The sequence below is a fragment of the Plecotus auritus genome, assembly GCF_963455305.1.
Source record: "Plecotus auritus genome assembly, chromosome: 2".
NCBI classification, from domain to species: domain Eukaryota; kingdom Metazoa; phylum Chordata; class Mammalia; order Chiroptera; family Vespertilionidae; genus Plecotus; species Plecotus auritus.
Window position 1 is genome coordinate 170,012,729 of NC_137771.1, and position 25,760 is coordinate 170,038,488.

The 25,760-nt window shown below is 51.1% G+C and overlaps 1 protein-coding gene across 2 annotated transcripts in view; it reads left to right on the top strand.

The window, feature by feature from the left end:
• Nucleotides 1-25,760, top strand: part of PDIA5 (protein disulfide isomerase family A member 5) — an 89,614-nt gene that overhangs the window by 55,103 nt on the left and 8,751 nt on the right. For both annotated transcript variants that reach the window (XM_080656011.1, XM_080656012.1), the window contains 6 exons: nt 2,350-2,441; nt 2,534-2,605; nt 8,856-8,992; nt 17,214-17,284; nt 17,828-17,988; nt 20,322-20,452. In XM_080656011.1, the coding sequence (XP_080512137.1) occupies nt 2,350-2,441; nt 2,534-2,605; nt 8,856-8,992; nt 17,214-17,284; nt 17,828-17,988; nt 20,322-20,452 (664 nt within the window). The remainder of the gene's footprint in view (nt 1-2,349; nt 2,442-2,533; nt 2,606-8,855; nt 8,993-17,213; nt 17,285-17,827; nt 17,989-20,321; nt 20,453-25,760) is intronic.

Below are 25,760 nucleotides of genomic sequence, written 5' to 3' on the forward strand. Positions count from 1 at the left end.
TGAAAAGACCTAACACAGTGTGTTTTGAGTGTTGTAGATCCTTGTACTATTTAATTTAATCTTCACAGCAACCACAGGAGGTGGCCGCAGGTGAGCAAACTGAGGCACAGAGACAACTGTGACTTACTCAAGGAAATGCATCTACTATGTGGGGAATTGGGATTCAAACCCAGCCTCCTGACCCTGAGCCCTCCTCCTCGCCACTATGTTTCGCTGCTTGTCTGCGAGGTGCCTTAGACCAGCGGTCGCCAACCTCTCGGACCTCACGGACCACCAGTGGTCCGCGGACCACCGGTTGGCAACCGCTGCCTTAGACAGCACTCGGTCCAACTTCCTCCCTGTGCAGAAATCTCAACCTGTCTCATTCCTGGGAGAAGAAAAAGTCTAGACCAGGGGTGGGCAAACTTTTTGACTCGAGGGCCACAATGGGTTCTTAAACTGGACCGGAGGCCGGAACAAAAGCATGGATGGAGTGTTTGTGTGAACTAATATAAATTCAAAGTAAAGGAGTGGAGGGGAGAGCAAGAGAACCGGATAGAACAGCCGGATCCAGCCCGCAGGCCGTAGTTTGCCCACGGCTGGTCTAGACCCTAGCAGGTGTGCAGTGAAGGGTTTTGTAAGAGAGAAGAACTCAGAAATGAGGTGGGGAGTGTATGTCTTGAGTGTGAAGTTAGACTTTAGCCTGCATTCAATGGAATTGAAAGGTTTTGTGCACGGGAGTGATATAATGAAAGAGGAGGATGTAGAAGATTAATCTTATGGTGAATGTGCACCGACACTAGGGAGATCAATCCGTCATAAAAAGGAAAGAACTTTAAAGTAGACAATTATTACTGGAAAAGGCTGCTGAATCAGTCTGGCGAAATGAGCAGCATGGCTTCTCGAGGGTCCCAGGGCTTCAAGTAAGTTCCGTTTCAGGCTTGTTTTTCCTATGTGTTTTGCAGCTTCCCAAAATGGGCTGGGTGGGGGGGAACCCCAGTGGTTTAGCAAGCATTTATTGTGTGCCCACTGTGTGCCAGGCATTGTGCGAGGTACCTAAAACAATCAGAAAGACGAGTTTCGATGCCTCTAGGGATGGAGTTGTCAGAGACACAGGTGGCTGCCACACTGGGAGGATTTGGCAGGAAATAAAGAACTTGATTATTGAGCACAAATTTTGTGCTAAAATCTGGGATATGCATCATCTCACTCGGCTCTCTTAAGGGCCCTGTGATAGTCTGATCGCCTGCATCTTCCAGACAAGGAACTTCACTCAGCGACGGTGAGTGACTGGCCCCAAGTCAGATGACTCCAACGTTGAAGCAGTCTCCTGAATGAAGTTGATTGTCCAATGAAACAGCTGCTTACCTTTTTCTCTTCCCATGCTTCCTTATGTATTATTCAGCAAAAGCCAGCTTCCTGGGTTTCTTCTTGCTCTTCTGTAACTGCTGCTAGCATTTTTGGACTTCCTTTCCCCTCTCCTCTCCGCCGCCTGCTCTCTGAAACAGCCTTCCTGTGTCTGGCCCCTCCATCTCCATTCTCTCATGAGAACAGATCCCAAGTCCTCTTTCTGGGCACCTGATCCTGCCCTGGAGAAAGAGGTTTCTGCTCCAGGAAAGATGTTTTAGGGGACCCTGCTCTGGGTTGTTCTTAGAGCAGCCCTGTCGTCAATAACAGCCACTAAAACTCTTTCCCATGCAGGGGTGCTGGGTATGTGGACCCCTGCAACCAGAGCATGTTCAGACTTCGGAGATGGTGGTCAGGTCAGGCGGTAGGTGATGGTCGCAGACAGGAGGAGAGAGTTGGGGAGGCCTCGCAGGGTCTGGAGAGAGGAGAGTTAGGCAGGCGGGTCATCCTGAGAACCACACGGATGTTGCACAGGAAGCCAAGGTGGACGGGCCATGAGGTATCCAGGAAGGTGTCTGAGGACATGGTGGCGTGGCTGCATGGTGATCCCATCATTTGGGAGTAGAGTTGACACGGGCAAAGAAGAGTCCTAATCTGTCCTTCGTGTCAGTGGTCCCCCTTCAGGACCTGCTTGAACTTAGTAGCAAGACCAGGTTTCTTCCTCAAACCCCAGAGCCTTGTGTCTGCTCTGGGATATTCTTCCTACAGGGCAGGTGAAAGACACCTGTGTGAAGGGCAGCACTGGGGCCCAGGTGCCTCTCCCAGAGCACTCGGCCGTCATTCCCAGCTGGCTCCGCTTGCCCTGCTCCCTGCTGCCCTGGGCTGCACCTCAGTTTCAGGGGCTTTGTCCTATTCATTATGTCCCCATCGTTTTTTGGTGGGACAGCTGGACAGGAGGCACATGGACAAGGTGAGGTGTCTGCTGGGCGGAGGGTGGACACGTTGTTCTCCCTTCGATCCCAGGTGCTGGCCGGGATGAACATCTACCCCTCGGAATTTGAAAACATCAAGGAGGAGTACAACGTGCGGGGCTACCCCACCATCTGCTACTTCGAGTAAGTCCCCTCCCCGCCTGCGGATGCCCGCCGCCTCCCCGATGGCATTTGCATCCCCAATTGAGCCCACATTGTGTCTCCACGTTTTACAGGAAAGGACGGTTTCTGTTCCAGTATGAAAACTACGGGTCCACAGCCGAGGACATTGTGGAGTGGCTGAAGAAGTAAGTTGGGCATTTACCTGCAGGCGGGGGTCGGGGAGCAGCCGCGGGGGAGCCGGTGCCCAGAGGGAGGGGCATCCGCCAGGCCCCAGGAGGGTCCCTGGTCATAGGGCTCTGGCTGTGGTTTGAGGACGAGGGCGAGGAAAGGGAAGGACCTGTTACGCTGCCCACACAGCTATTTCTGAGTTGCATCTACGTGGGAGGGTGAGGAGGCTCTGAGTTTAGGATGCAGGAGTTGGGAGGATTTGGTGTGACTTTGGGCTGTGACGATCGCATTTCAGATAGTATTTTTCCTTATACGATCGGTCTCGTAGATAGATGTGTTTCTCACCAGATGCCAGGTTTGAGACCTGTCACTGTAGGTCTCTCTGAAAATAGAATTGTCATTTGTGTGCTTATTTCAAACATAGCACCATATCAGGTGCTGTGCAGCTACTAGACATGTTCTGATGCCGTAGGCGTGCAGAGCGCTTGGCTGTTCACCCTGCACTCCCCACAGACACTGCTTCTTCGCAGCCTTGTGGTCCCCGTTTGGTAATGTGATTAGGCCCTTAATACCCCAAAGTACCCCCTCACCCGAAGGCCCCTCGTGCTCAGCGTTGACTTTGGCGTGATGGGTGGACCCTCACTGTGTGGATGGGGAGCGGGGATGGGGCCACCTCTCCTGGAAGCCTCCCAGGCCGGCCCAGCTGCGTGCTCACCTGCTTGCTTCATGCTTGGCCTGGCACCAGTTTGCACTTACCAGTCACAACCGCTGTGTGGTCATTTTTGCATAATCCCAGCTAACATTGTGGGGGCTCCACTTTGTGGCTGACACTGTTCTAAGCACTTTAGGTGGATTCTCTTCTAGTCCTCAGAACAGCCCTGAAAGGAAAATATGGCTATTACCCTTGTATGAACGAGGTAACTGAGCACAGTGATCAAGTAGCTTGCCCTAGCTTCTGCAGCTGATAAGCTGCAGGGCCAGGGCCCACCAGCTGCAGAGGCCGCAGTTCCCACCATCACCACCATCTGATAGCAGCTCCCACTTCGGGAGTTCTGGTCGGCCCCGCCCCCATGGCCAGCCTGGTGGATATTTGTTGACATCATTACCTGAGGGGCCCAGGCTTAAAGAACAGTTACCAACATGTGGAGGTGGAAAATGTGTGCTTTCAGAAAGGGAGAAGAGGATGAATGTTGTATCAAAGAAAAACCCCACAAGAAATAAACTATTTGATTCTAAAAGTCCAAACTCTCAGTCCTCTGTCGGTGCCCAGGGGCCCGGGAGATGAAACACAATGATAGCATCATGTTTATGCAGGGTCTTTGATTTCTTGGAGTCTTTCCTATCTCTCTCCCCATCTGTCACCTCATTTCCAGCCCCTGCCCAGGAAGGCAGCTGCCCATTACACATGTTCATTGTCTCATCCTGGGCCTTCGCTGCCCCCATCTTCCTTTTTCACTCGGTAACAGCCGTGTCCGCTCCTGCAGCCAGGCATATCACCCCGCTTTGGGAGATTTCAGCAAACAACAGTCTCATTTGTCACCAGAGCATAAAAATCTGCTTGCTTCCCTCCCCTTCTCTAACCTTTTCTGGTTTCAAAATAGACTCGCGTCTTTTTGAAAGGATAGGTTTGGTTTTTTTAAAAAAACATATTGAGAATTGCTAACCATAAACAAGGGAAGCCTATCTGTGGTGTTTCTGAGGCGGATTATTATCTCCTCCTGTGGCCTGCCACTCTGTCCCCACCCCTGCTGTCTGCACACGCCTGCCCAGCTTCTCACTGATCTGGGCTCCAGCCCGAACCCCAGGGTTGCCTCCAGGTCTGTGTCCTAGGTGGGTGCCTCCCTACTTCCCACCGCTCCACCGCCCCTCCCTCTCCTCACCCACCTTGTTAGCAGCTCCGGTTCACCCTGGGGTCTCCAGGTTGGTGGGATAACTCCAGGCAGGTAGCATCTGGGTCTCCCTGGCAACCCATCCAGAGATGCCCAGCCACCTGTTCACTGTGTCTGGGGACACACACATCCCACTCCCCCAGCATAGTGGGCAAGGAGACAGCCTCCAGAAAGACCCCAGTGAGCTGCCTCATCTCACACCCCAGCAAGAACTAGCAATGCCACTGTGCTGCCAACTGGCTTAATTGTTTAAAGCTCTTTTAAAATTAGATTTTTAAGGCTATTGAAATGAGATATGTTGTTTTAGAAAAACTTAAAAATATAGTTAAACAACAAAAAAAGTCCCCCCCCACCCCTCCCCACACACACACTTCCCAAAGATAATGGGAAGTGTTCTGATATTTTGGTGAATTTCCTTCTAGATTCTCCTCCCCTCCAACACACACACATATACCCAGCTCTGAGTACTGGTATTTTAAGTCTTTACCAGATTTCCCCCAAATCCTCGTGGGTAGCAGTGACCCACCTCTCCTGCTTTCCTGCCCTTTTTCCCTGGGCCTCTCCATTGCTCACGGCGATGGCAGCCCGTGTGGAGAGGATGAGGGTGGATCCAGCCTGGCTAATTCTCTGGATGACTTTCGGAAGCTCGGGGAGAAGAGCCCAGATCCTGCTCTCTGACGAGTGATGCTGGTGGGTGGGCGCAGTGTGAGGCTGGGCAGGGAGTCCCGGTGTCCAGTGTCCCAGGGCTGGGGGGTAGATGCATTGGCAACGGCAGCTGGGCCCTCTGGGCTCCTGAAAGCTTGTTTCTCAGGCCCCGCTGCAGATTTCATGCCGCAGCGTGGGGCTCGGTAGGTGGAGTATGCGGAAGTGGCAATCCGTTTGGCCAGCCACCCATTTCTGCCTGTTTATTTTTATACTCACCAGAGAGAGCTGAAAACAAGCGCCGAGTTTTCTTGTGAAGCTTAGACTTGCATCTCCTCTTCCATGGCTCGGGCACTTGCCTCAGGCAAGGATCTGTGCGAACCACCCGGGAACTCAGTCTCAGGATGGGAAGGGAGTGTCAACGTCAGTGAGTCTGCCCCAGCAGTTCCCTTTAATGTTCGCATCACCTCTAGGATCAGTGGAGTTACCTCAGCCCCACAAACACCCCGGAGAGCAGCGCTGTGGCTCATTTTGAGGCTGTCCATTCCTGTTTGAAGGATTCTTACGACTGAGGTTATGAGTATCTAGGAACATTTGAGTCATACTTTGTAAATTTACAAAGTGCTGTCTCACATCCATTTTCTGTCTAGATATACCTGAGGAGTAGATAAAGAAAGGCCCACATATATACTGTCTTGTAGATTTTTAAATATATATATATATATATATATATATATATATATATACATATATATATATAATTGATTTCAGAGAGGAAGGGAGAGGGAGAGAGAGAGAGAAACATCAATGACAAGAGAGAGAATCGTTGATCAGCTGCCTCCTGCACGCCCACTACTGGAAATCAAGCCCAGAAACCCCTACATGTGCCCTGACCAGAATCAAACCATGACCTCCTGGTTGATGGGTCGACACTCAACCATTAAGCCACACTGGCTGGGCTGTCTTTTGTTTTAAGTCAAGTTGGTTGCTTGAGTCCCTAGAGCTGGAGTGGAGGAAATAGTACTCCAGCCCAGGTCCTCTGACCCCCGATCAGCTCTCTTTCCTGCTTATCTGTTGTGGATAGAAGGTTCTGTCTTCTGTTGAGCTGCAGTTCTTTCTCTGGAGCTTCTGTTTGTTGCTGTTGGTTCTCCTTTTCGGGGCCATGGAAAATAAATCTTAATTTCTTTTCCTGATGCAGTCAGAAATACTCAAAGGTAGTTGTTGTGTTCCCTGGGTCTTCTCCAGGTCCTTTAACCATTCTTCTCTCATTCCATCATTTATTCAAAAAGCATTTGCTGGAAATCTGCTGTGTTTTAGGTGCAGGGGTACAGAGATAAGAGGGAGCCCCAGTCTCCAAGGAGAGAGACAGTAAAAAGTGTTTGGCCTCAGACTTGTACTCAATCCCCCACTTCCCAGTAAGTCTTACCACTGTGCCCAACTCTGCTGTCCTCTCCAGAGAGTAAGCTTCCTGCTGTCTGCTGGTGGGAGCAGGGAGAGGGGTGTGCACCTGGCTGCTAGAGCAGGGCCAGGATAGGGCCTGACTACGCAAGCTTTCAGCTGCCTCCTGTTTTCAGCCTGGGCCACAGCCCCAGCCCCGCTTCCAGGGGGGGTGCCTCTGAGTCTGCTGGAGTTTTGCCTGGCACATCAGTGTGGTTCCTGCCCCTTCTTGCCCCCTCCCCCGTCCTGTACCCTCTGTACCCGCATCAGGATTCTGCCCTCAGTTGGGCTAAGTCATTTTTCTAACTTCTAAAATGGCACTGGCCTTTTTTTCTCTTCATGGTTGCCTTCTTTCTGCTCCTGTGGGTTCATACTTACAAACAACAGCAACAACAACAAGCTGTACGGTTACGTTAGTGGTTTGGGAGTGTGTTCTCTGCCACGTTTAACTAGAAGTTTCTCAGGCGTTTGCATGTGCTTCTACTGCTGCTAAGCCATGGCTTCTCCATTCAGTGTGTACGCTTTGCCGGATTTTAATTATTTTAATATTAATTCCATTCATATAATTAAAGTAATTATTAAAAGATACTTAAAAATTATACACTGAAAAGTCTTGCTTCCACTTGTTTCCTTGCTCTTACCCCCTAGAGGTAGCAGCTTTGATTCGTTTCTTTATGCAGACACGGGCAAATGTGAAAAAGTATTTATTAAATCTCTCCCAAATTTGTTAGCACAAGACAGCCTGTTCCGTGTGTCCCGGCAGTCTGCCCAGGACAATGGAGCAGCTTCCTGGTCCTTTGCCCTGCTCAGCCCTCTGTCGGGTGGATGGATTGCAGGCTACCTACCCATCTCCCACCAATGACACTGGGCTATTTTCAGTCTTTGCTATGACAAGTCACCTACGACGAATACCTTTGCATGCACATAATTTTACCGTGTGCAAGTGTATTGTAAAGATAAATTCTCTGAAGTGGAATTGGTGGTGTGTTTGGAGGGGTTGGTATTTTGATCCCAAGCATAGGAATTTAGGTTTCTTTGTGTTGGTCTGAGACCATTGTCTGGCTGGTGACATTCCAAAGCTTGATTTTGCCACCAGCCCCATTGGATGTGGGATGCACAAGGGCTGAGAGTGGTTTGCCATCTCCCTGCCACTCCCCATTACAGGGACAGGATGACTGAGGTTGCCAGCGGGGCCTAGTCAGAAGCACCAGGAGGGCTTCCGAGGGTGGGGGGTAGCGTCACACCCAGGTCCTGCTGTGGGGTAGGAGTGGTGTATTCCATTGTGTCCACCACATTGCTCTCATAAATCCTCAGCCCTGGCTGCTGGAACTTTACACTTTTCTACTATCAGCCCTGAGAAGCAGGAAACAATGGTTGTCTTTTCACATTTGTCATCCTAATGGGTTTTTTCAAAGCGGCAATTACGGTGCTTGTGGCAGTGAAGCACCAGGGAGCTCGTGTCTCCAGCCACGGAGGGCACCTGAGCGCCTCCCGCTCAGACAGCAGACAGCTGGCCATGTAGACACCAGCACGCAGTTATCCCGGGCAGAAGCAGGCTCCACAGAGGCTGGGGGCTCCCAAGGTTTTGTAGGCAGCGATGGTGGAGTTGGGATTTGGACTCACCCCAAGCGGCTCTTTCTGCTCCAGCTCTGCCTCGGGGAGAACTAGATAACCTTGGCCTGGTCTCTAGGAAGGCTTTGTGATGTACCATAGATGCTGCCATACTTGGGGTACCCACAGCCCGGTTCGCTTGGCCCCCGCCTCTTCCTTTCCATGACCTCCTCCCACACTTGTCACCCATGCAGCAGCCTCACTTTCCCTTCCTGGCCTCTCTCTTTCCTCCTCACCCCCATGTGCACCCCCTCCCCTGTGGTCTTCCCTCTCCAGGTCCCTGCCTGTGGGATACTGCTAAGCACAACAGCAAGCTTTCCAAAGGCCACTCTGCTGTGCTATTGGTTCTCACCAGTTTGCTGAACGTTTGAAAGAGCTTGAGAAGCTCACAAACCTCCGGATTCCTGGGAGGCAGGGACATTTCCTGAGCTGCCTAGATAGCTATCACTGCACCCCACTCTTTGTGATGGGACATCAGCTAAGCACTTCCAAGAGGCTTTGAGGGGGCAGTGGAGGTGGGCAGGGCCAGGCTACTCACCCCTCCGCTCCGCCACCAGGGGGATTCCTGGTGAGCCTTGCAGCCAGCCTGGCCGAGCCAGGGGGGGCTCTGAGCCAAGGGTCTGGATTTTGTACGGGCTGCTCAGGCCCCAGGGCGTGCTCTGAGCTCTGCCTGTTTTTGGTCTTCCAGTCCGCAGCCGCCACAGCCCCAGGTCCCCGAGACTCCCTGGGCAGATGAGGGCGGCTCCGTTTATCACCTGACCGATGAAGACTTTGACCAGTTTCTGAAGGAGCACTCCTCTGTCCTCGTCATGTTCCACGCCCCATGTGAGTGGAGCCTGGCTCCTCCCCACCATCTCCTTCCCCCTCTCAGCATAGGAGGCGCTGCTCTGGGATGCAAGTCCACTGAGCGCCTGCTTGTCGGATGCCTCCTCGGTGCCAGGGGTGCTCTGGTGCTAGGCGAGGTCCCTGCCTTCACGGTGCACGCAGCCCACCCTGCATCCCCCAAGTCCCAGTCAGGCTGCACGTGCCCTCAGCTCCACCTGGCAGACCTGAGCCACTTCCTCCAAGTCAGCGTGAATCAGGAAATGCAAGTGGATTTCCCATAATTAAAGGAATTAGGACGGGAAGGGCCATTAGATATTGCCTAGAACAATAATCACCCCTCATCTTACAGGTGGGGAAACTGAGGCCCCGAGAGGGCTATTTGTTGCCCAGCAACTGGGAGGGCACAGTGAGGCCAGGGCTGGAGCCTCAGACCCCCCAGCATCTAGAATGCCTTCCTTCTGCTTCACTGGGCCAGTCACAGCCTGAAGCAGCCACAGTGGATCAAGGAAGGAAATTGTCCCTGCCTCCAAGTCACCCATGAGCATAGAATAGAGTAAGGGCTTAACAAATGAGGAAATGAACAAATGAAGTTGTAAAATGTGCTTGCATTATGGCTGGAAGGCCTATAGCTCAGGATTTTCCTAGGCCAGTGCCCTCCCCATTCCCATGAAGAATGGAGATTGGTTGTAATTCATTTCCAAGAGGGAGAAGGCTGCTGTTGTAAGGTGAGCAAGGATGGGTGAGAGCAAGGATGGATGACAGCCTGGTGCACAGAGCTCCCGGGAGCAGTCCTGGGAGAGGGTGGGCCCATCCCGATGGGTGAAGAAGGTAGGTCGTTGGCACCCTAGGACACATGGTGTATAGGTGGTGGGTGCTCTTCTTTTCTAGCTTCTCACCAGTTCTTTGGCCCAATAATAGCGAATAAGAGATTGTGGAGGAGGGAAATAAAGCAAAAAATAACTGCCAATCACAATTGTCCAGTCCATATTCAGTGACAATATATTATTATCGTTTTAGTTATAGGGATCCTCATGATAACAGTGCGCTTCATTCTGTGGTGATAGAGTGGCTTCCTGCAGGGTCATCTCCTTTTATCTTATCCACAGTGTGGATACGATTAACCCCATTTTACAGATGTGGAGACTGACGCACAAAGAAGTGACACATTGTTCCCCGCTGTTTGAGTCCTGTACTGCTGACCCCTGATCTGCCTGCCCTCCCCTCCGCCTGAAGTGTTGCATGGGTGTGGTTATGTGGGAATTTTTTTTTTTTATGTGGGAATTTTTCAGACATGGATTACTACTGGGGATTTCTCCAACTCTTTTTTTTCTCATGTGTCAAATTCTTAAGAGAATCCAAAGGAAAAGTATTCCCTTTGGCCCTTTTCCTTCTTGATTTCTAAAAAATTGACAAGTGCAAAAAAAAACAAAAAGCTGTGTTTCAAAAAGTCTCCTGATTAAGGGCCGTAGGAGCAGGTCACCCCCAGCCCTGCTGGGGCCTCAGTGAGTGTGTCCCTGTAGTTGGAGGCTAGAGCCGAAACCATCCTGCCTGCATGCCTCTCCCTGCGGTAAAGGCAGAAGCAAGCTGGCTGTTTCAGTCCCCCTGGGAATTTCTGATCTGCGCCAGGTTTGGGCAGTGGTTTGTGGTTTATGATCACAGCGTGAAGAGTAGGTGTCCCCTTTGATGAATCCTGCAAATTATCCAAAAATATGTACCAGATACATTAGAAGCACTTTCTTTTTAACAACCCTGGTTGCCAACTAGATCTATTCTGTCTGTGTGTTTTGAGTCATAGGTTGTGAGGGATCCATTGTAGTAGCTGATGCTTATAGGGTCTAGGGGCCAGGAGCCTGACTGTAGGGCCCCTTCCTTGTTATACATTCTCTTCCCTCCCTGAACCAAAAGGACGTCACTCATTGCCCCTGCCCCTGACCCAAGTCACCCCTGGGCACAGAATAGAGAAGGGGCGTAACGAATGAGAAAATGAACAAATGAAGTTGTTCTGGAGCTAAATTAGAAATCAGAGAGTGAGAACTAGAAACCAGATGGCAGCTTTTGTTTTCCCCCATTTGTCATTACTAATGAACATTACAACTAATATGCTGCTCTGTGCAGAGCCCTGCTGAGGGGCTCTGATTTCAAAGAGCAAATGGAGCTGTCAGAGGCCCCTCTTGGTGGGTATCTGCCAGTTGGGGACCCTGCATTCCCCGATGAGGTGTCTGTCAGCGCCTGGCTCTGGTGTGTGTGCGTGTGGGGGCAGGGGGGGGGCCGCAGGGGAGAGAATGGGGTGGCGGGGGTGGGGTTGCGGAGAGGGTTAGGGGGCCTGGCAGAGTGAGAGGGCTCAGGGCTAAAACAGGAGGTAAAGCTTCTTAATGAACCACTTGTCCAAGTTCACATCAGATGGGAGTGGCTCTGCATCAGATAATCTCTCCACACTGTCCTCCTTCCTTGTCTAGGAGCATGGCCTGCAGCCTAGGTTGAGATGGAGTACATGTGGTGTAGAGAGAACACGGAGCCCAGGAGGTGAACTGAGAGCAGAGAGCTCCTAGTGGCCTAGCTGTGTATCATGCCAGCTGCTCCAGTGATCAGGGATCCATTTTGGGGGTGTTTGAGGAACCCAGAGAACAGGACAAATGCCAGGAGGCCAGAGATGGGCAGTGCTGTCCCAGTCCCAAGTGTAGAAAAGGTGAATTCTGGAAATCACAATATTACAGGTGTCAGTCCCAGGCCAAAGAGGGATTGGTTTAGAAACAGGCCATTTTGGAGACTTGGAAAAACAGGTGGGCTCTGCCGACATAGAAGACCATGGAGTCTACGAAGGACTGCCAGGTGTCCTTGGTTTGTTTCTTGGGATAGGCTTACTGGGTGGGAGCGTTAGCACGTCTTTCTTTGCACCAAGATTTTAAAGGATCCCGACGGACTGCATGTATGTGTCATCAAGGGTTAGTACAGGAAAGTATAGAAAGAAAATGGACATTGCTCCTGACAGTGACTCCAGGAAGAGCCGTGGACTCTCTGCTGGGCTGTTCTATGGAGAGTAAGTGCCCCATGTTTGTTCCTTTCCTGGTCGAGCTTCGAAAGGCCAAGAGAGACGGGTCTTCACCTTCCTCCTGACCTGTGCCTTCCCCAGGCGTGTGCTCCCCAGCACCTGTGGGTTCCAGGGCAAGTCACTGGGTTCTCTGCCTGGAGCCCGTGTGTGCCCGCTGAGCTGCCCTCCTAGGTTCTTGGCAGAACAGGCACAGCCATGGCTGTTGTAATGATCAAACATTCCACTGGCCCTGCTTCTTCAACCTCTTTCCTAGATCTCCTGTCCCTTACTCCCCCTCAGCCTCTCTCTCACCTCCTCACCTGCCTTCTGCTCTCCCCCAGCTGCAGTTGTAGAAACCCCACAGATTCTTCTGCAGCCTCGTATCTGACATCTGAGTTGTCACTGAGCGAATGAGCAAAGGCTGGGCCGGGCCCTCCACAGTTAGCTCCAGTTCTGCCCAGGTCACAGCGGGGGGCAGAGAAACTGAAATTTAAAGCGGGTTTGCCCCGTGGACCCTGCCCTCCAGGAGCGGCCAGGCCTCCAGGGAGGATAGTCTGAGTGGGCAGTAGGCTCAGAGAGGGGCCTGTGCACCAGGAAGTGTGAGGCCTGAGCCTGGGCCCCAGACTTGGGGGGCCTCTCCACTGCTCAGCACTTCCTCCTTTGCCATCCATCTCAGTGGGAGGCTGCAGCCCCAGGCCCAGCTCTCCCATCCCACAGAGGACCAAGATGGTGTCTGGAGGGGGCGTAGCAGCAGGACATTAACTGCCCCTCCTGGGCGCCTCTCATTCCTTTCTGCAGCTTCCTGAAGGAGAAATCAGATTATATGTTGTCACTCATCTGTTCTTGCCCCCATCTGTTTTACTGCAGTAACCTCCACCTGCTCCTCCCTCTCCCTGTAACTCCAGCCCTGCCTTAGGCCGGGGAAGGATTCAATGCTGTAATAACACTGCCCGAATGAGGGTCCCATGTGTAGGGATGGTAAAAGGGACAAAGTGAGAGTTCCCAGGGAGGGTGTCGCTGGGGAGCGGCTTGTCTCCCTTGTGGGTGCTGAGGGACTCCAAGAAAGAAGCTGCTGGGGAACCAGAGCTGCCCCTCCCCGCCCCTTGCCGCCCCCCTCCCCAGGACCCTGGGTGCCAGCCAACAGCTCTGCCCTGGTCCTCCCTCTTTCCTTGGCAACAGGCCCCGTGAGATGTTCCCGTTGCCACAACCCACCACCAGCAGGTGTGTGCTGTGCCCGCCTGGCCTGCCCTGCAGGAGCTGGCAGTCCATTGGATGGCAGGTCCCTGTCCGAATCCAGACTTTGTTTCTTTATTTCAGTCTTATTCTCAAAGTAATGTGTGATCTTTGTAGAAAATCTAGAAGGCATAGAGAAATATAAATGATTAAGGTAAAAAAAAACAACAACCTATAATCCCATGATTCAGAAGAAACTGCATTTCTCTTTTTGGCATCATTCTTGCTGGCTTCTTCTTTTATTTTCCCCTTGTCTTTAACTTTTATTTATTAGATTTACATACAATTACATTGACTTTTCTGGCACGTGTAGAGGTCTGTATAACTATTATGCCATAAAATTCCTCATGCAATCACTTTTATTTTTTTAATTCAATAAACAGTTTAAGCATAATATTAATGACATTTGCATTATTGGCCGTGCAAGGTTCAGGGGATACATAAGAACATGGTGCTCCCCTCTCCTTCTTCCTTCCCGGGGCTGAGTGCTGTGAACAGTTGCTCTGTCCTTCTTCTGTGCTTCTACCTAAAAAGCGGGTCTTATTTTTTATGTAAATAGGATCATTCCCTGTCCATTTTTTCTGCGATTTGCTTTTTTTTCCACTCACCAGTAAGTCTCGAAGATGTTTTCATGTAACTGTAGGTGTTGGCATATAAATCTATCTCAATTCGTTTAACCACTGAATAGCGTTTTATAATTTAGAGATGCCATAAATTGCAAACTATTCCCCTGATGGTAGACGGTTTTCTCCAGCCTCTCACTGTTCAAACATTGCAATGAACAAGTGTAAACATATGTATTTGGGAATATGACTAAATATTTATGACTGATTCTTGAAATTTATAACGTTGCTGGGCCATGGGGTACGTGTGCTTGAGCTTTGATAGATCCTGCCACCTCGCCCTCCAGAAAGGTGTGACCGTGTGTGACAGAGCCTGTATTTTTGCCAGCATGGGTGCTGTCAGTTTTTTTCTAGCCCTGCCAGCCTGGGCCAAAGGGCCACTTGCCTGCAGCTCCCTGGACTCCAGGGAAGTCGGGCATCTTTTCTTGTGATTATCAGCTTTCTTTATTGCTCCTGTGAGCCACCTGTTCATACCCTTTGCCCATTTTTCTACTGGGTAGTTTGTTTGTTTTTCTTCTTGACCTAGAACTCTGTGGTTATGGATATTAATCTTTATTTGTTATCCATGTTCCAGGTGTTCTGTTAGTCTGTTGCTTGCTTTAACGTTCTTTAGGGTGTGCCTTTCGTTGTACAAAAGCTCTATGTTTTTAGTAGTTAAATAATAGCGAGAATTTTTTTTGAGTGCTTACTATATGAATCAGGCATTGTTCTAAGCACTTTCCACATATTAACTCATTTCACCCGCATAACACAACCTGTGACTAGATCAAGATTATCCCATTTTACAGGTTAGGAAGGGGAGGCACCAAAAGGTTGAGGAACTCGCCAAAGGCCACATAGCCAAAAAAGGGAAGCCAAGATTAAAAACCCTGGCAGCCCTCGAGGCCACAGTCTCCACAGGAGACTTCCATAAGCCTGCCTTTTCCCATCCCGACCTCTGGGATTCCTGGGTTGTTTGGGCAATCTACCCCTAAGATACAAAAATAGTGCACTGTATTTTGTTATAATATTTTTGCTTTTATATTTTGTTCTTTAATTCATCTGGATTTTTCATTTGCTTATTGGGCCAGGTGGAAAGAAGGGATTTCATTTTACTTCTTTAAGTCCCTTTTCCTGTGCATATCTTTTTTTTCTTAACATTATCTTATATGTATTTTCTTAATGTTATTTAAAAATGCCTTTTTGTACATGCTTTTGAGGTCACATACTATTCCATTGTATAATGGCACCATAAATTACTTAATCAGCGACATTAGGTTGAAGGTTGGAGTTGTTTACCGTATTTCCCCGTTGTAAATCATGCTGCACAGAGCATTTTCATCATAAATATTTGTCCACATGTCAGATTATTTCCTTAGGATAGAGGCCTGGAAGAAAACATTTAAGTGCTTGTTATCTGTATTTTACACTAACATAAAGGAGGAAAAAAACCTAAGTCTTTCTTTGCACAAGAAGAGGGCTATGTGACGGACGGAAGCATCCATCAGTGTGGGGTTTGCCCCAGAGTGTCTGTGAGTGTGCAAAAGTCAGCTCTGGTGTGTATACAGCTGGAAGCCTCGAAAAAGCTCTCAGGTGTCTGGCTGCAGGGGGCGGATGGGGGGAGGGGACAACATTCACGGTGTTAAGACATCAGTGTTTCCGCTCACATAGGTAGCAGGAATGGGAATAGGAACATCCAGGCTCCTCTAGAATCTCAGGTCCCAGGGAGCTTCCCAAATTAATCCAGGAACGTCTCCATGATAATAAAATCATAAGTGTAATTGAAGAGAATGGAGGCCAGAGGCATCTGAAGGCTTGGGGTTGATGGGAGGCCAACGATCCCACAGTCAGAGAAGAGTGTGATTGAAGAGTTGATGCGTAGCCTCTGTGCCAGGTCATGAAAATCAGCGTAAGTGCACTTACACAGATGATAAAAACCCAACAAGGAGTTTGGTGATAAAACTTAATGGCCTATCAAATCACAATCAGGACACTAAAGCGCAGCGGGCCGGAGTGTAACCCTCCTCCTCCGGCTCTCCTGCCGCCAGGATGTCCTGAAGGCCAGGCCCAGGAAGCTGGAGCTGGGGTCCAGGCCAGCACCGCCCATGACCCACAGCTTGGCTCCCCAGAACAGGCAGGTGCCAGCCAGCCCTTCCTCCTCCTCGGGGCCTGGCCAGTCTCCTCATCATAAACTGTCTACAGACGTTTATTGCTTAGCCTCAGTATTTTGTTCAGGGAGCAGAGGGAATTAATGCTAGAAGCAAAAGTCATATGATACCATGTCAATGCTAGGGTATGTATGGGACACTTTAGAACAACATCCCTGGGTGTTGGAGATCTCCAGAGATGTTTTTTAGACATGGTAAGAGCAGGGGAATGTATAAATGGTGCTGGGGAGCAGAAGTACCTGCACAGTAAACTGCCTTGGTGGCCAGTTATACTAAATTGAGGAGGTTAGTCAAACCAGCAACTATTTGGGCGCAAGGCAGGACTTGCCCCAAAAGAATTCAGTCCAGTTAAATCCTGTTACCACAGGTGTAAACCTGAACAAGATAGCCATGAGGTTAATTCATTCACAAAGTGTGTGGAACACCGTCATTAATAGCAGGGATGTGGTGGTGAGCTGGACAGACAGGTAGGCCTGTCCGGCTTGGGGGGATGGACAAGGGAACAAGTAAGGCAGTTACTCCAGCTGCTTTGAGTCCAATTGAGAAAATAAGTAGGACATTGGAAGAGATCATGATGGAGTGAGGCCTTTTTGGGTTATGTGTCCAGGGAATTTCTCTGTCGACGTGAAATTCGTACTAAAGCGTGATTGCAATAAAGGGGCGAGGCATGCAAAGACCTGGGGGAAGATCGTGTTCCAGGCACCAGCGTGAAGAGCCCTGAAGTGAAGCGAGCTTGGTGAGAGGACAGAAAGGGGGCCACGGCTGCCGAGCAGAGGACAGGAGGGGGTTGAGATTGGAGGGGCCAGATGATGTGGGCTTGTGGCCTGGGTAAGGAGTTTGGATTTTAATGTACCTGCCATGGGAAAGGTTTAACCAGGGGGATTTTTATCTGATTTATGTTTTAAAAAGACGCCCTGGCTGCTCCTAAATATCAGAAGACAATAAGGCAGTACAGAATTCAATGCCATAGAAATATGTGAATGAGAAGTATTTTGTGAATAGAAGAGAAATAGGTGGTTCGTTGGGGCTGAATCTTCCCCAGTGGATTTGGCACGATTTCTTTGTCCTCATTCTTCTTTTCTCCCGGGCGCCCTGGGAGCAGGGCTGAGCTGTCCTGCAGAGGTGGCGACAGGGGACATCACCAGAGCCTCCCTGCCATGGGAATGGTTTCTCTCGATTGTTCCTCGCAGGGTGTGGACACTGTAAGAAAATGAAGCCAGAGTTTGAGAGTGCAGCGGAAGTCCTCCACGGAGAAGCAGACGTAAGCATCCTTCCCCTAACCTCCCCACCACATTCTTGTCTGAAGAATCAGTGACATGAATCATTGCAATGGCTTTTCCCTGCCAGCTCTGCAGCAGCTCTCCCGGCCCCTGGAGATCTGTAGTACTTCCACGTTTCCGAGTCAGATGGGTGGGGCCCTACCAGGGATGGAGGGGTGCAGAGAGGCTGGGGTCACATTCCCAAGCCCGTCCAGGTAGCCTCTGTCAGGTCATGGCCTTGAGGAGAAGTCCCAGAATTCCCCCTCTTTTCTCTGGGATGCTGGCTATTGGGAACAGCCACAGACTGTCTACCCAGCCTGCTTGGTGGGCAGATTGAACAGCCTCATCTCAGCCCATAATGAGAAATGATGAACGTGCCAGTGTTTGGTCATTCCCTGGGATACATGGGCCCGGGGCCAGCCACCCCACGGTGAGGTCCCGGCAGGCCCGGGGGCAGGGAGCTGGGGGCCGTCGTCTGGGCTCCTGTGTTCTGCCAGCACCGTGTCTGAGGCTGTCATGCATGGTTGGCCTCTCCCCCATCCCAGAGCTCTGGTGTCCTTGCAGCTGTCGATGCCACTGTCAACAAGGCCCTGGCAGAAAGATTCCACATCTCCGAGTTTCCCACATTGAAGTACTTTAAGAACGGAGAGAAATATGCAGTGCCCGTGCTCAGAACGAAGAAGAATTTTATTGAGTGGATTCGAAAGTAAGTTTGATGGTCTTGATAGTACATCTTGACTCCTGGCTGTCGGCCACCGGAGATGGCCTTGAGGAGGAGAATTAAACCTTAGCAGCTACTGCCCTTGGCTCAGGGCCATGGAGCCAAGACCAGTTTGACTTCCCCAATCCTAAAGCCACATCTGGTGTGCTCACCACGGGTCCTCACCCGGGAGGCCACTGGTAGCCTTTCTGGATGCAGTTTCGTCAGCTCCAGTAAGCCTTGTGTTTCTCTTTTTAGAGCCCCCGGCCCCCTTTCCCAAAGTCTTGGCCCCAGGTGTCATCATCTGCACTTCGTTCCATCCCCCGTGAATGGATGAAGGAAACACACGGCTCTTTGTATCGAGAGCTGGACTCACTTGCACCCAGGTTCGCTGGTGGCTCACAGGGCCTCCTCGGTGTCCACAGTGCAGCCCGGGGCATTCTGGGGCTGAGAATAAGATTTCAGAGAGCAAGTAGTTTATTTTCTCACAATTACGGAGACCGGAAGTTCAAGACCAGATGTCTCCAGGGTTAGTTTCTTCTGGGGCCTCTCTCCTTGGCCGTCTTCTCCCTGTGTCCTCACCTGGTCTATGTCTGTGTCCTCTTCTGTCTTAAAAGGACACCAGTAAGATTGGAGTAGGGCCCACCCCGTGACCTCATTTGAACTTAATTACCCCTATAGACCCACCTCCAAATACAGTCACGTCCCGAGGCACTAGAGGTTAGGACTTCACTATGTGAATTTGGGGGGACACAGTCCACCCCACAACAGTCTGCAAGTCCAGAGAACCCGAGTAGCCTTGCAGTTACAGGCCCAAGGGCCCTCCACTCACTGCAGGACTTTGGAACATGCAGTTCTTAGCATTTCCCTGTCCTGTGAGGAACTAACTGAGCTGTCACACAGGTGCCCTGGGAAATGGAGGAAGCCTCGGGCCTTGCTGGAGAGGCAGGAATTGTTAGGGCACAACTGAGGAGCCTTTCTTCTATCTACACCCCTCCCCCAACACACATGTGACACACACACACACACACACACACAAACATACACACACACCTTAAATATTCGAGACTATTTCCTCATTTCTGCTGAGGGCGAGATAAAGAAGACATATTCCAGCCTCTGCAAGGTCCCTGGTACACGGTATAATGATGCCCATTGGGAACCAGGACTTTAGAGTCACAAAGTGACACGAGAACTGCAAAACAGCAGCATCTAACTTGAGTTACTTGGTTAGGACCTCGAACCTCAGGCTTGGGTGTATGTCAGCATCACCTGGTGCTGAGGTGCTGATTTAAAGTGCAGATCCTGGGGCTGCCATCTTTGAATCTTTGATTCAGGAAGTGTGAGTGGGACCTTCAGCCTCAGTATTTTGAGAAACACCAGCTTATGCAAAATGGGAACTTTGGGGAATTGCAGGGGATGAGACAGAGAACCAGAAAAAGAGAGAGCGCTTCTGAAAGGTCAGAGTGGCCATAGGGTGTCGGGGTGCAGGGGCGAAGGAGAGAATGCAGGGCGGGCTGTGTCAGGCCACCCACCCCCCAGAGACACTTCTCAGCGAAGGGAGAGGGGAGTGTGGCTGTAGAGAAGGGGGCAAGGGTAACAAAGGCTTTAAAAGACCCTGGAGATCTATCTATACTTTTGTGAGGCCGGGGGAGGGGACCAGTGGACAGAAAGAGGATGAGAAATGATAAACACCCACTACGCGCCTATCACTTATCAGAGCACATGGGCTCTCACAGCTGTTAGTTGCTTGGCTGGCTAGGTGCTTTCATACACTCTCCGCTCTCTCTAAGGATCCCAGGAAATAGGTATCATTGTACTCATTTAACAGAAAAGAAAATGGAAGCTCAGAGGAGGTTAGTAAGTTACCTAAGGTCACACCGTTGGTAAGTAATCTGGATTTGAACCCAGACCCACTGCACTCTTTGGCCCATGCTCTCCACACCAGAACAAAGGTTCAGGAGCAGGAAATAGTGGGCGGCCTTCAGGGTCCCAGAAGAAACAAAAGGCAAGAGGGGAGCGTGTGGAGGAACTGCTATCCCCATGGCCAGGAGTCAGGGCCCATACCTGAGAGGCGTCCCCGCCCTGAAAGGGGCTCAGCTGTTCCGCACCTTCACAGAGTGGCTTCTTCTTAGGCTTTTCCGAGGGAATCAGGAATCTTTGCTGATGGTACAGATTTTTTCATGTTTAAACAGAGGTTTTAAATTAAACTTTAGAAAAGATGCAAAGGGGTTTCTCTCATGATCCCCTGTGTGGAGAGGGAGGGGAGGGGAGGAAGCACTTGCCTGTTCATGAGCCTCTCCTGATGACTGTGTCCCCTCCACCCCGGCTCCCTGCAGCCCCGAGGCCCCCCCACCCCCAGAGCCCACCTGGGAAGAGCAGCAGACCAGCGTGCTGCATCTGACGGGGGACATCTTCCGGGAGACCCTGAAGAAGAAGAAACACACCTTGGTCATGTTCTATGCCCCTTGTAAGTAGCTGGGGTGCTCACTGAGGGGTGAGGAGGGGTGGGCCAGACAGAACCACGAAGACGCCCCTGGGACCAGGGCACCCACAGGTTGACTCTGGGCTCAACTCTGCGGTAAGCAGGGCTCCCAGTTTCGTTCCAGACTGCCCTTCAAATCCAGGGCCCCTTCTGTCGGTCAGCTCTGTCAGGTCCTCTCCCTCCTGCGGAGCTTCCTTCACATCAGTCCTAAAGCCCTCCGCAGGGATGTGCCATGTAATTACGCAGTCTCCTCATGTTCCCGGGATCTTCCAGGCTGGCTGCCTCCCACCGGCCACTTCCTCCTGCCCCCTCCCTCCGGACACTGACTTCACCTTCAAACCTAGGAATTTGGAGTTACCTTCCCAGTGGCTTTGGAGCTGTGGTGAAGCAGACACGTTCACTTCAGCTCCTGAGATCCTGCGATTCTTTTAAATCAAAGCTTAAGCTGAGCTGAGGAAGTGACACACCTGCTAACATGGGTGTTGGTCACCTCAGGTTTTGTGTATTCCCATTTGGAAGTTAATTGATCCGTAAAAGGCTAGGCTCTTGAATATCCCACTTCCTGTCGCCCTTCTCTCTGCCAGGTTATGCCCAGTTTCATTGGGGGGCCAGGGCGTGGGGGGGGAGGGCGCTCTGCAGAAGCCAAGCAGCTCGAGCTGGTCATAACCCTGCTGGGTGGCAGCCAGCCCTCCTGTTTGCTCTCCTCCTGCCCCCACTTGTCAAGTGTCAATCATCCACAGTATCTCTCCTCAGCCCTCACTGTCTAGAAGGGGCTGCCTCCTGACCCAGCCTCAGACCCCACCCTCAGGCGGCTAACCCATCTCGCTGGAGGGACTGTGCTCTGGGTTCCTTACAGAGCTTCTCTCTGTCCTCGCCTGTCCTTAGAGTGAGCCTGGAGGACTGGGGATTAAGAGGTTAGCATCTTCCTTCCAGGCAGAGTCGGGGCGCAGGACTGAGTCCCAGGAGATTCAATGGGTGACTTGTTCGTGACAGCTGTTCTGCAGCCTGATGCTCCTTTTCTGTCACAGATTCAATTCAGAGAGTAGGGGCTTTCTCAGCAGCAAGTGACATCCTGGCTATAGAAGTTGGATTCCTTGACCAGCTGCTGTGTGGACTTTAGAAAGACCAGACTAAATGCTTTCCCCTGGAAACACCCCTCTCACCCTGTGACTCTGGGGCAGGGACTCCTACCCTATTGGGGTGCTAAGGACCTCCCTCAAATAGCATCTGTGTGCTGAGTGAAGTCCTGGACCCAGAACACAAGGGAAGGAGGTGTGGTCCCTGCCTGGCCTCAAGGGACTCACAGTCGGCCCTGGCAAGAGATAACTTTAAACGTAGGTTGAGTCACTGAGCGACTCAACTTACTGCAAAGGGCTTGGTGCCTATAATCTCTGGACTCTGCTCCAGATCCAACAACATGTTAATCAGGGGGTTAAACAATATTGGGGGGAGGGGAACTATCCAAAGACAAACAAGTCTTTAACAATCCTATCTAATAAAAGAGTAATATGCAAATTAACCATCACTCCCCTATACCCACACGCCACGCCCACAAGCCAGGCCCACAAGCCAATCAGGAGCAGATATGCAAATAAACCCAACCAAGATGGCTACGGCCACAGAGAGCAGGAGGGAGGCTTGGGTTTCCCCGGCAATGGAGGAAGCCAAGCTTTCCACCTGCCCTTGCCAGCCTAGGCCTCCACTCAAGGCTACAAAGTTTCAATGATAGAAGATACATAAAACCAAACAGAAATGGCGGCAGCCACGGAGCTGGAAAAAGCAGGAAGCTAGGGTTGCCCCCGGTGATGGAGGAAGCCAAGCTTTCCACACACACTGGCCAGCCCAGGCCTCCGCTTAAGGCTACAAAGTTTCAATTACAGAAGATACATAAATCCCAACAGAAATGGCTGCTGCCACGGAGCAAGCAGAAGGCTTGGCTCTGCTCTAGGCTACAAAGTTTCAATTGTAGAAGATAAAGAAACACCAGATATCAGGGCCTCCGCTTGGGTCGCCAGGGGGCATGGCCGGCCTGCAAACCACCACAGGCCCCTCGCCCAGGCCGCCCCACGCCCCAAGGGAACCCCCAGCCTGATCTGGGACACCCTTCAGGGCAAACCAGCTGGCCCCCACCCGTGCACCAGGCCTCTATCCTATCTAATAAAAGAGTAATATGCAAATTGACCATCACTCCAACACACAAGATGGCTGCCCCCATGTGGTCAAAGATCCTGCCCCCATGTGGACACAAGATGGCCACCACAGGATGGCCAGCAAGGGAGGGCAGTTGGGAGGGACCAGGCCTGCAAGGGAGGGCAGTTGGGGGCGATCAAGCCTGCAGGGGAGGGCAGTTAGGGGTGACCAAGCCAGCAGAGGAGGGAAGTTGGGGGCTACCAGGCCTGAAGGGAAAGGCAGTTGGGAGGTACCCAGGCCTGCAGGGGAGAGCAGTTGTGGGGGACCAGGCCTATAGGGGAGGGCAGTTAGGGGTGACCAGGGCTGCAGGGGAGGGCAGTTGGGGGGGACCCAGGCCTGCAGGGGAGAGCAGTTGGGGGGGGACAAGGCCTGCAGGGGCAGGCAGTTAGGGGAAAACAGGCTGGCAGGGGAGCAGTTAGGCATCAATCAGGCTGGCAAGCAAAAGTGGTTAGGGGCAATCAGGAAGGCAGGCAGGCAAGCAATTGGGAGCCAGCAGTCCTGGATTGTGAGAGGGATGTCCGATTGCCTGTTTAGGCCCAATCCCACTGGGATCGGGCTTAAACAGGCAGTCAGACATCCCTCGAGGGGTCCCAGATTGGAGAGGGTGCAGGCTGGGCTGAGGGACACACACCCCCGTGCACAAATTTCGTGCACTGGGCCTCTAGTCTATAATAATAAAAGTGTAATATACTAATTAGACTGGACATCATTCCAGAGGAAGCCAGGGCTGCGGTGGGTGGGGGCCGAGCCCCTTGCACGAATTTCGTGCATCACGCCTCTAGTTTTTAATAATAAAAATAGCCAGTTTGGCACAGTGGATAGAGCATCATCCCTTATACTCAAGGGTCCTGGGTTCAATTCCAGTCAAGGGCATACCTCGGTTGCAGGTCAGGGGCGTGTGGGAGGCAATCAATCGATGTGTCTCTCTCACATCAATGTTTCTCTCTGTGTCTTTCCCCCTCCCTTCCACTGTCTAAAAATCAATGGGAAAGTATCCTCAGGTGAGGATAAACAATAATAATAATAACAATAAATAATAATCTATGCTTATTTACTCTGAGTGGCCGATTATTATGATCTCTGAATGCATAATAATCTGGCCACTCAGTGTGTGTGTGTGTGTGTGTGTGTGTGTGTGTGTGTGTGTGTGTATTAGAGGCTCGGTGCATGAATTCATGCATGGATGGGGTCCGGCCAGCCTGGCCAGGGGGAGGGGACATGAGTGGTTGGTCGGCCTGCCTGCTGGTCGAACTCCTGGTCGAGGGGACAATTTGCATATTAGCCTTTTAATATATAGGATATACACTGAGTGGCCAGATTATTATGTGTTCAGAGATCATAATAATCTGGCCACTCAGTGTATAATAGATACAGTCTATAGTATTTACTCATTTATATACAAAGACTAAATCCGACAGAAAGGTCAAACACCTGATAGAGGTAGATATAAAATAAAAAGCAAAAGCTGACCTCCATATCCCTCCCCCATCTCCTCCCTGCACACCCCCCTCACGACCCCCACCTCCCCAACTTCCACACAGATCCTCCTCCTGCTGTTTCACTGTTCTCCCCTGTTCCAAGCCCCGTTTGCTCTGAATGGTCTGGCCATGGTGACTGCCCTTCTTAGGCCAGTGTGGCTGAGTCTCCAGAATTGGAATTCTGTTCTGTCCTCAGTCTTTGTTTCTCTCTCCTCTCTCTGGGTGACTTCTCTGGTTTCCTGCTGTACAGTGGTGGTGCCTTTTTTAAAAAGAATCCAGATCAAAAAAATCGTCCCTCTCTGGCCCACCTGACACCCTGGCAGCATCTTTATGCCCTTTCTAAAACCGCCTCCCTTCCAGGTATTCAATCGCTGTGCTCTTTCTCTTGGATAATGAAAAGATTAGATGCAACAGGAGGCCATTAATCTGAGGCCTAGAGACTTTAAATTGATGGTAATAGGAGTTTGCACTAGGCCTACAGTTACCTTTGTACTTTCCATAAGCAGAGAAGTTAGAAAGAAACAATTAGTGCTACCAGATTCGGGGGAAGAGGGTAGCTTATTCCTGGCCAGCCTGATGCTATCAGCGGGCATCCAGGCCACTCATGAGGACCCTCTGGTTGACCTAGGGTGAGCTTTGATAAGCCTTGCCCACCAGCACATACATTAAGCTCTGTAAATGTTTTAAAAACTGTATACTGTCATGTCTTCATAATCTGGAATCTTCATGAATTTGAGCTATTCTTACCTCTGTTGAGTCACATTATGAAGTATTCCTGTATTTGCCATTGAGGCAATTTAAAAAACATCTGTTAGTATCTGCCATGAGTTAGGCTGTACTAGGCACTTTGTCTCATTTAGTTCTGATGTAACCCATAACCAGCCTAGCTTCCCTCTCCACTCCTGGGCCAGAGGATGGAAAACCCCTTTAAGCCCCCTCCCAATCACCGACCACACTGTGCTGGGCCAGCTGGCCAGTCCACCAGCCAGGCCACAGGGGTGGTCCTGCCCATCTCGGGAGCCCTTCAAGCGCTGACTACAGACTAAAGTGTAGCTTAGGCTTAATTTGGTTTCACAAAACCCTTTGAAATGCCAATCATTATTATCTTATTTTTAAAAGAGGGAAAGCAGATGAGCAGAGCCATTCTGTTCCCCACCTTGCCCCCACCTCCCCCCCCCCCCGCCCGCCCCCAGGCCTAGGGAGGGCTGGAGGGCCGGCCTGGCTGTCAGTCAGGAAGTTGGCTGGAGCCAGGGCATTTCGCCTCTCCCACCTGCGTTTTGATGAGAATTAATTACCACCGTCAGGGAAATCTTCCGCTGAAAGCAGTTCGCTCTCTTGGCGTGTGGTCAGTGTCTGGACAATGGTGGAGAGAGGAGGTGGGCTTGGGTTTTGATCTGCTGGTGCTGAGGGAAGGGCCAGGAAAGCGAGTCTGGGCAAGAGTGCCTGCAGCTTCCTGGACTCTTTCCTCAGCCGATGCTGCCCTCGATTCACAGGGATAGGAGGACGAAGTGGCCCTACACAGGTGCCAGTCTATGCCTGAGATGCTGTTGTCAGAGCTTGAGGGGCTGCATGCACGCCCCTGTCCCGTACAGGGCCGCTGGAGTCACAGGTTCTTGTCTACGCTG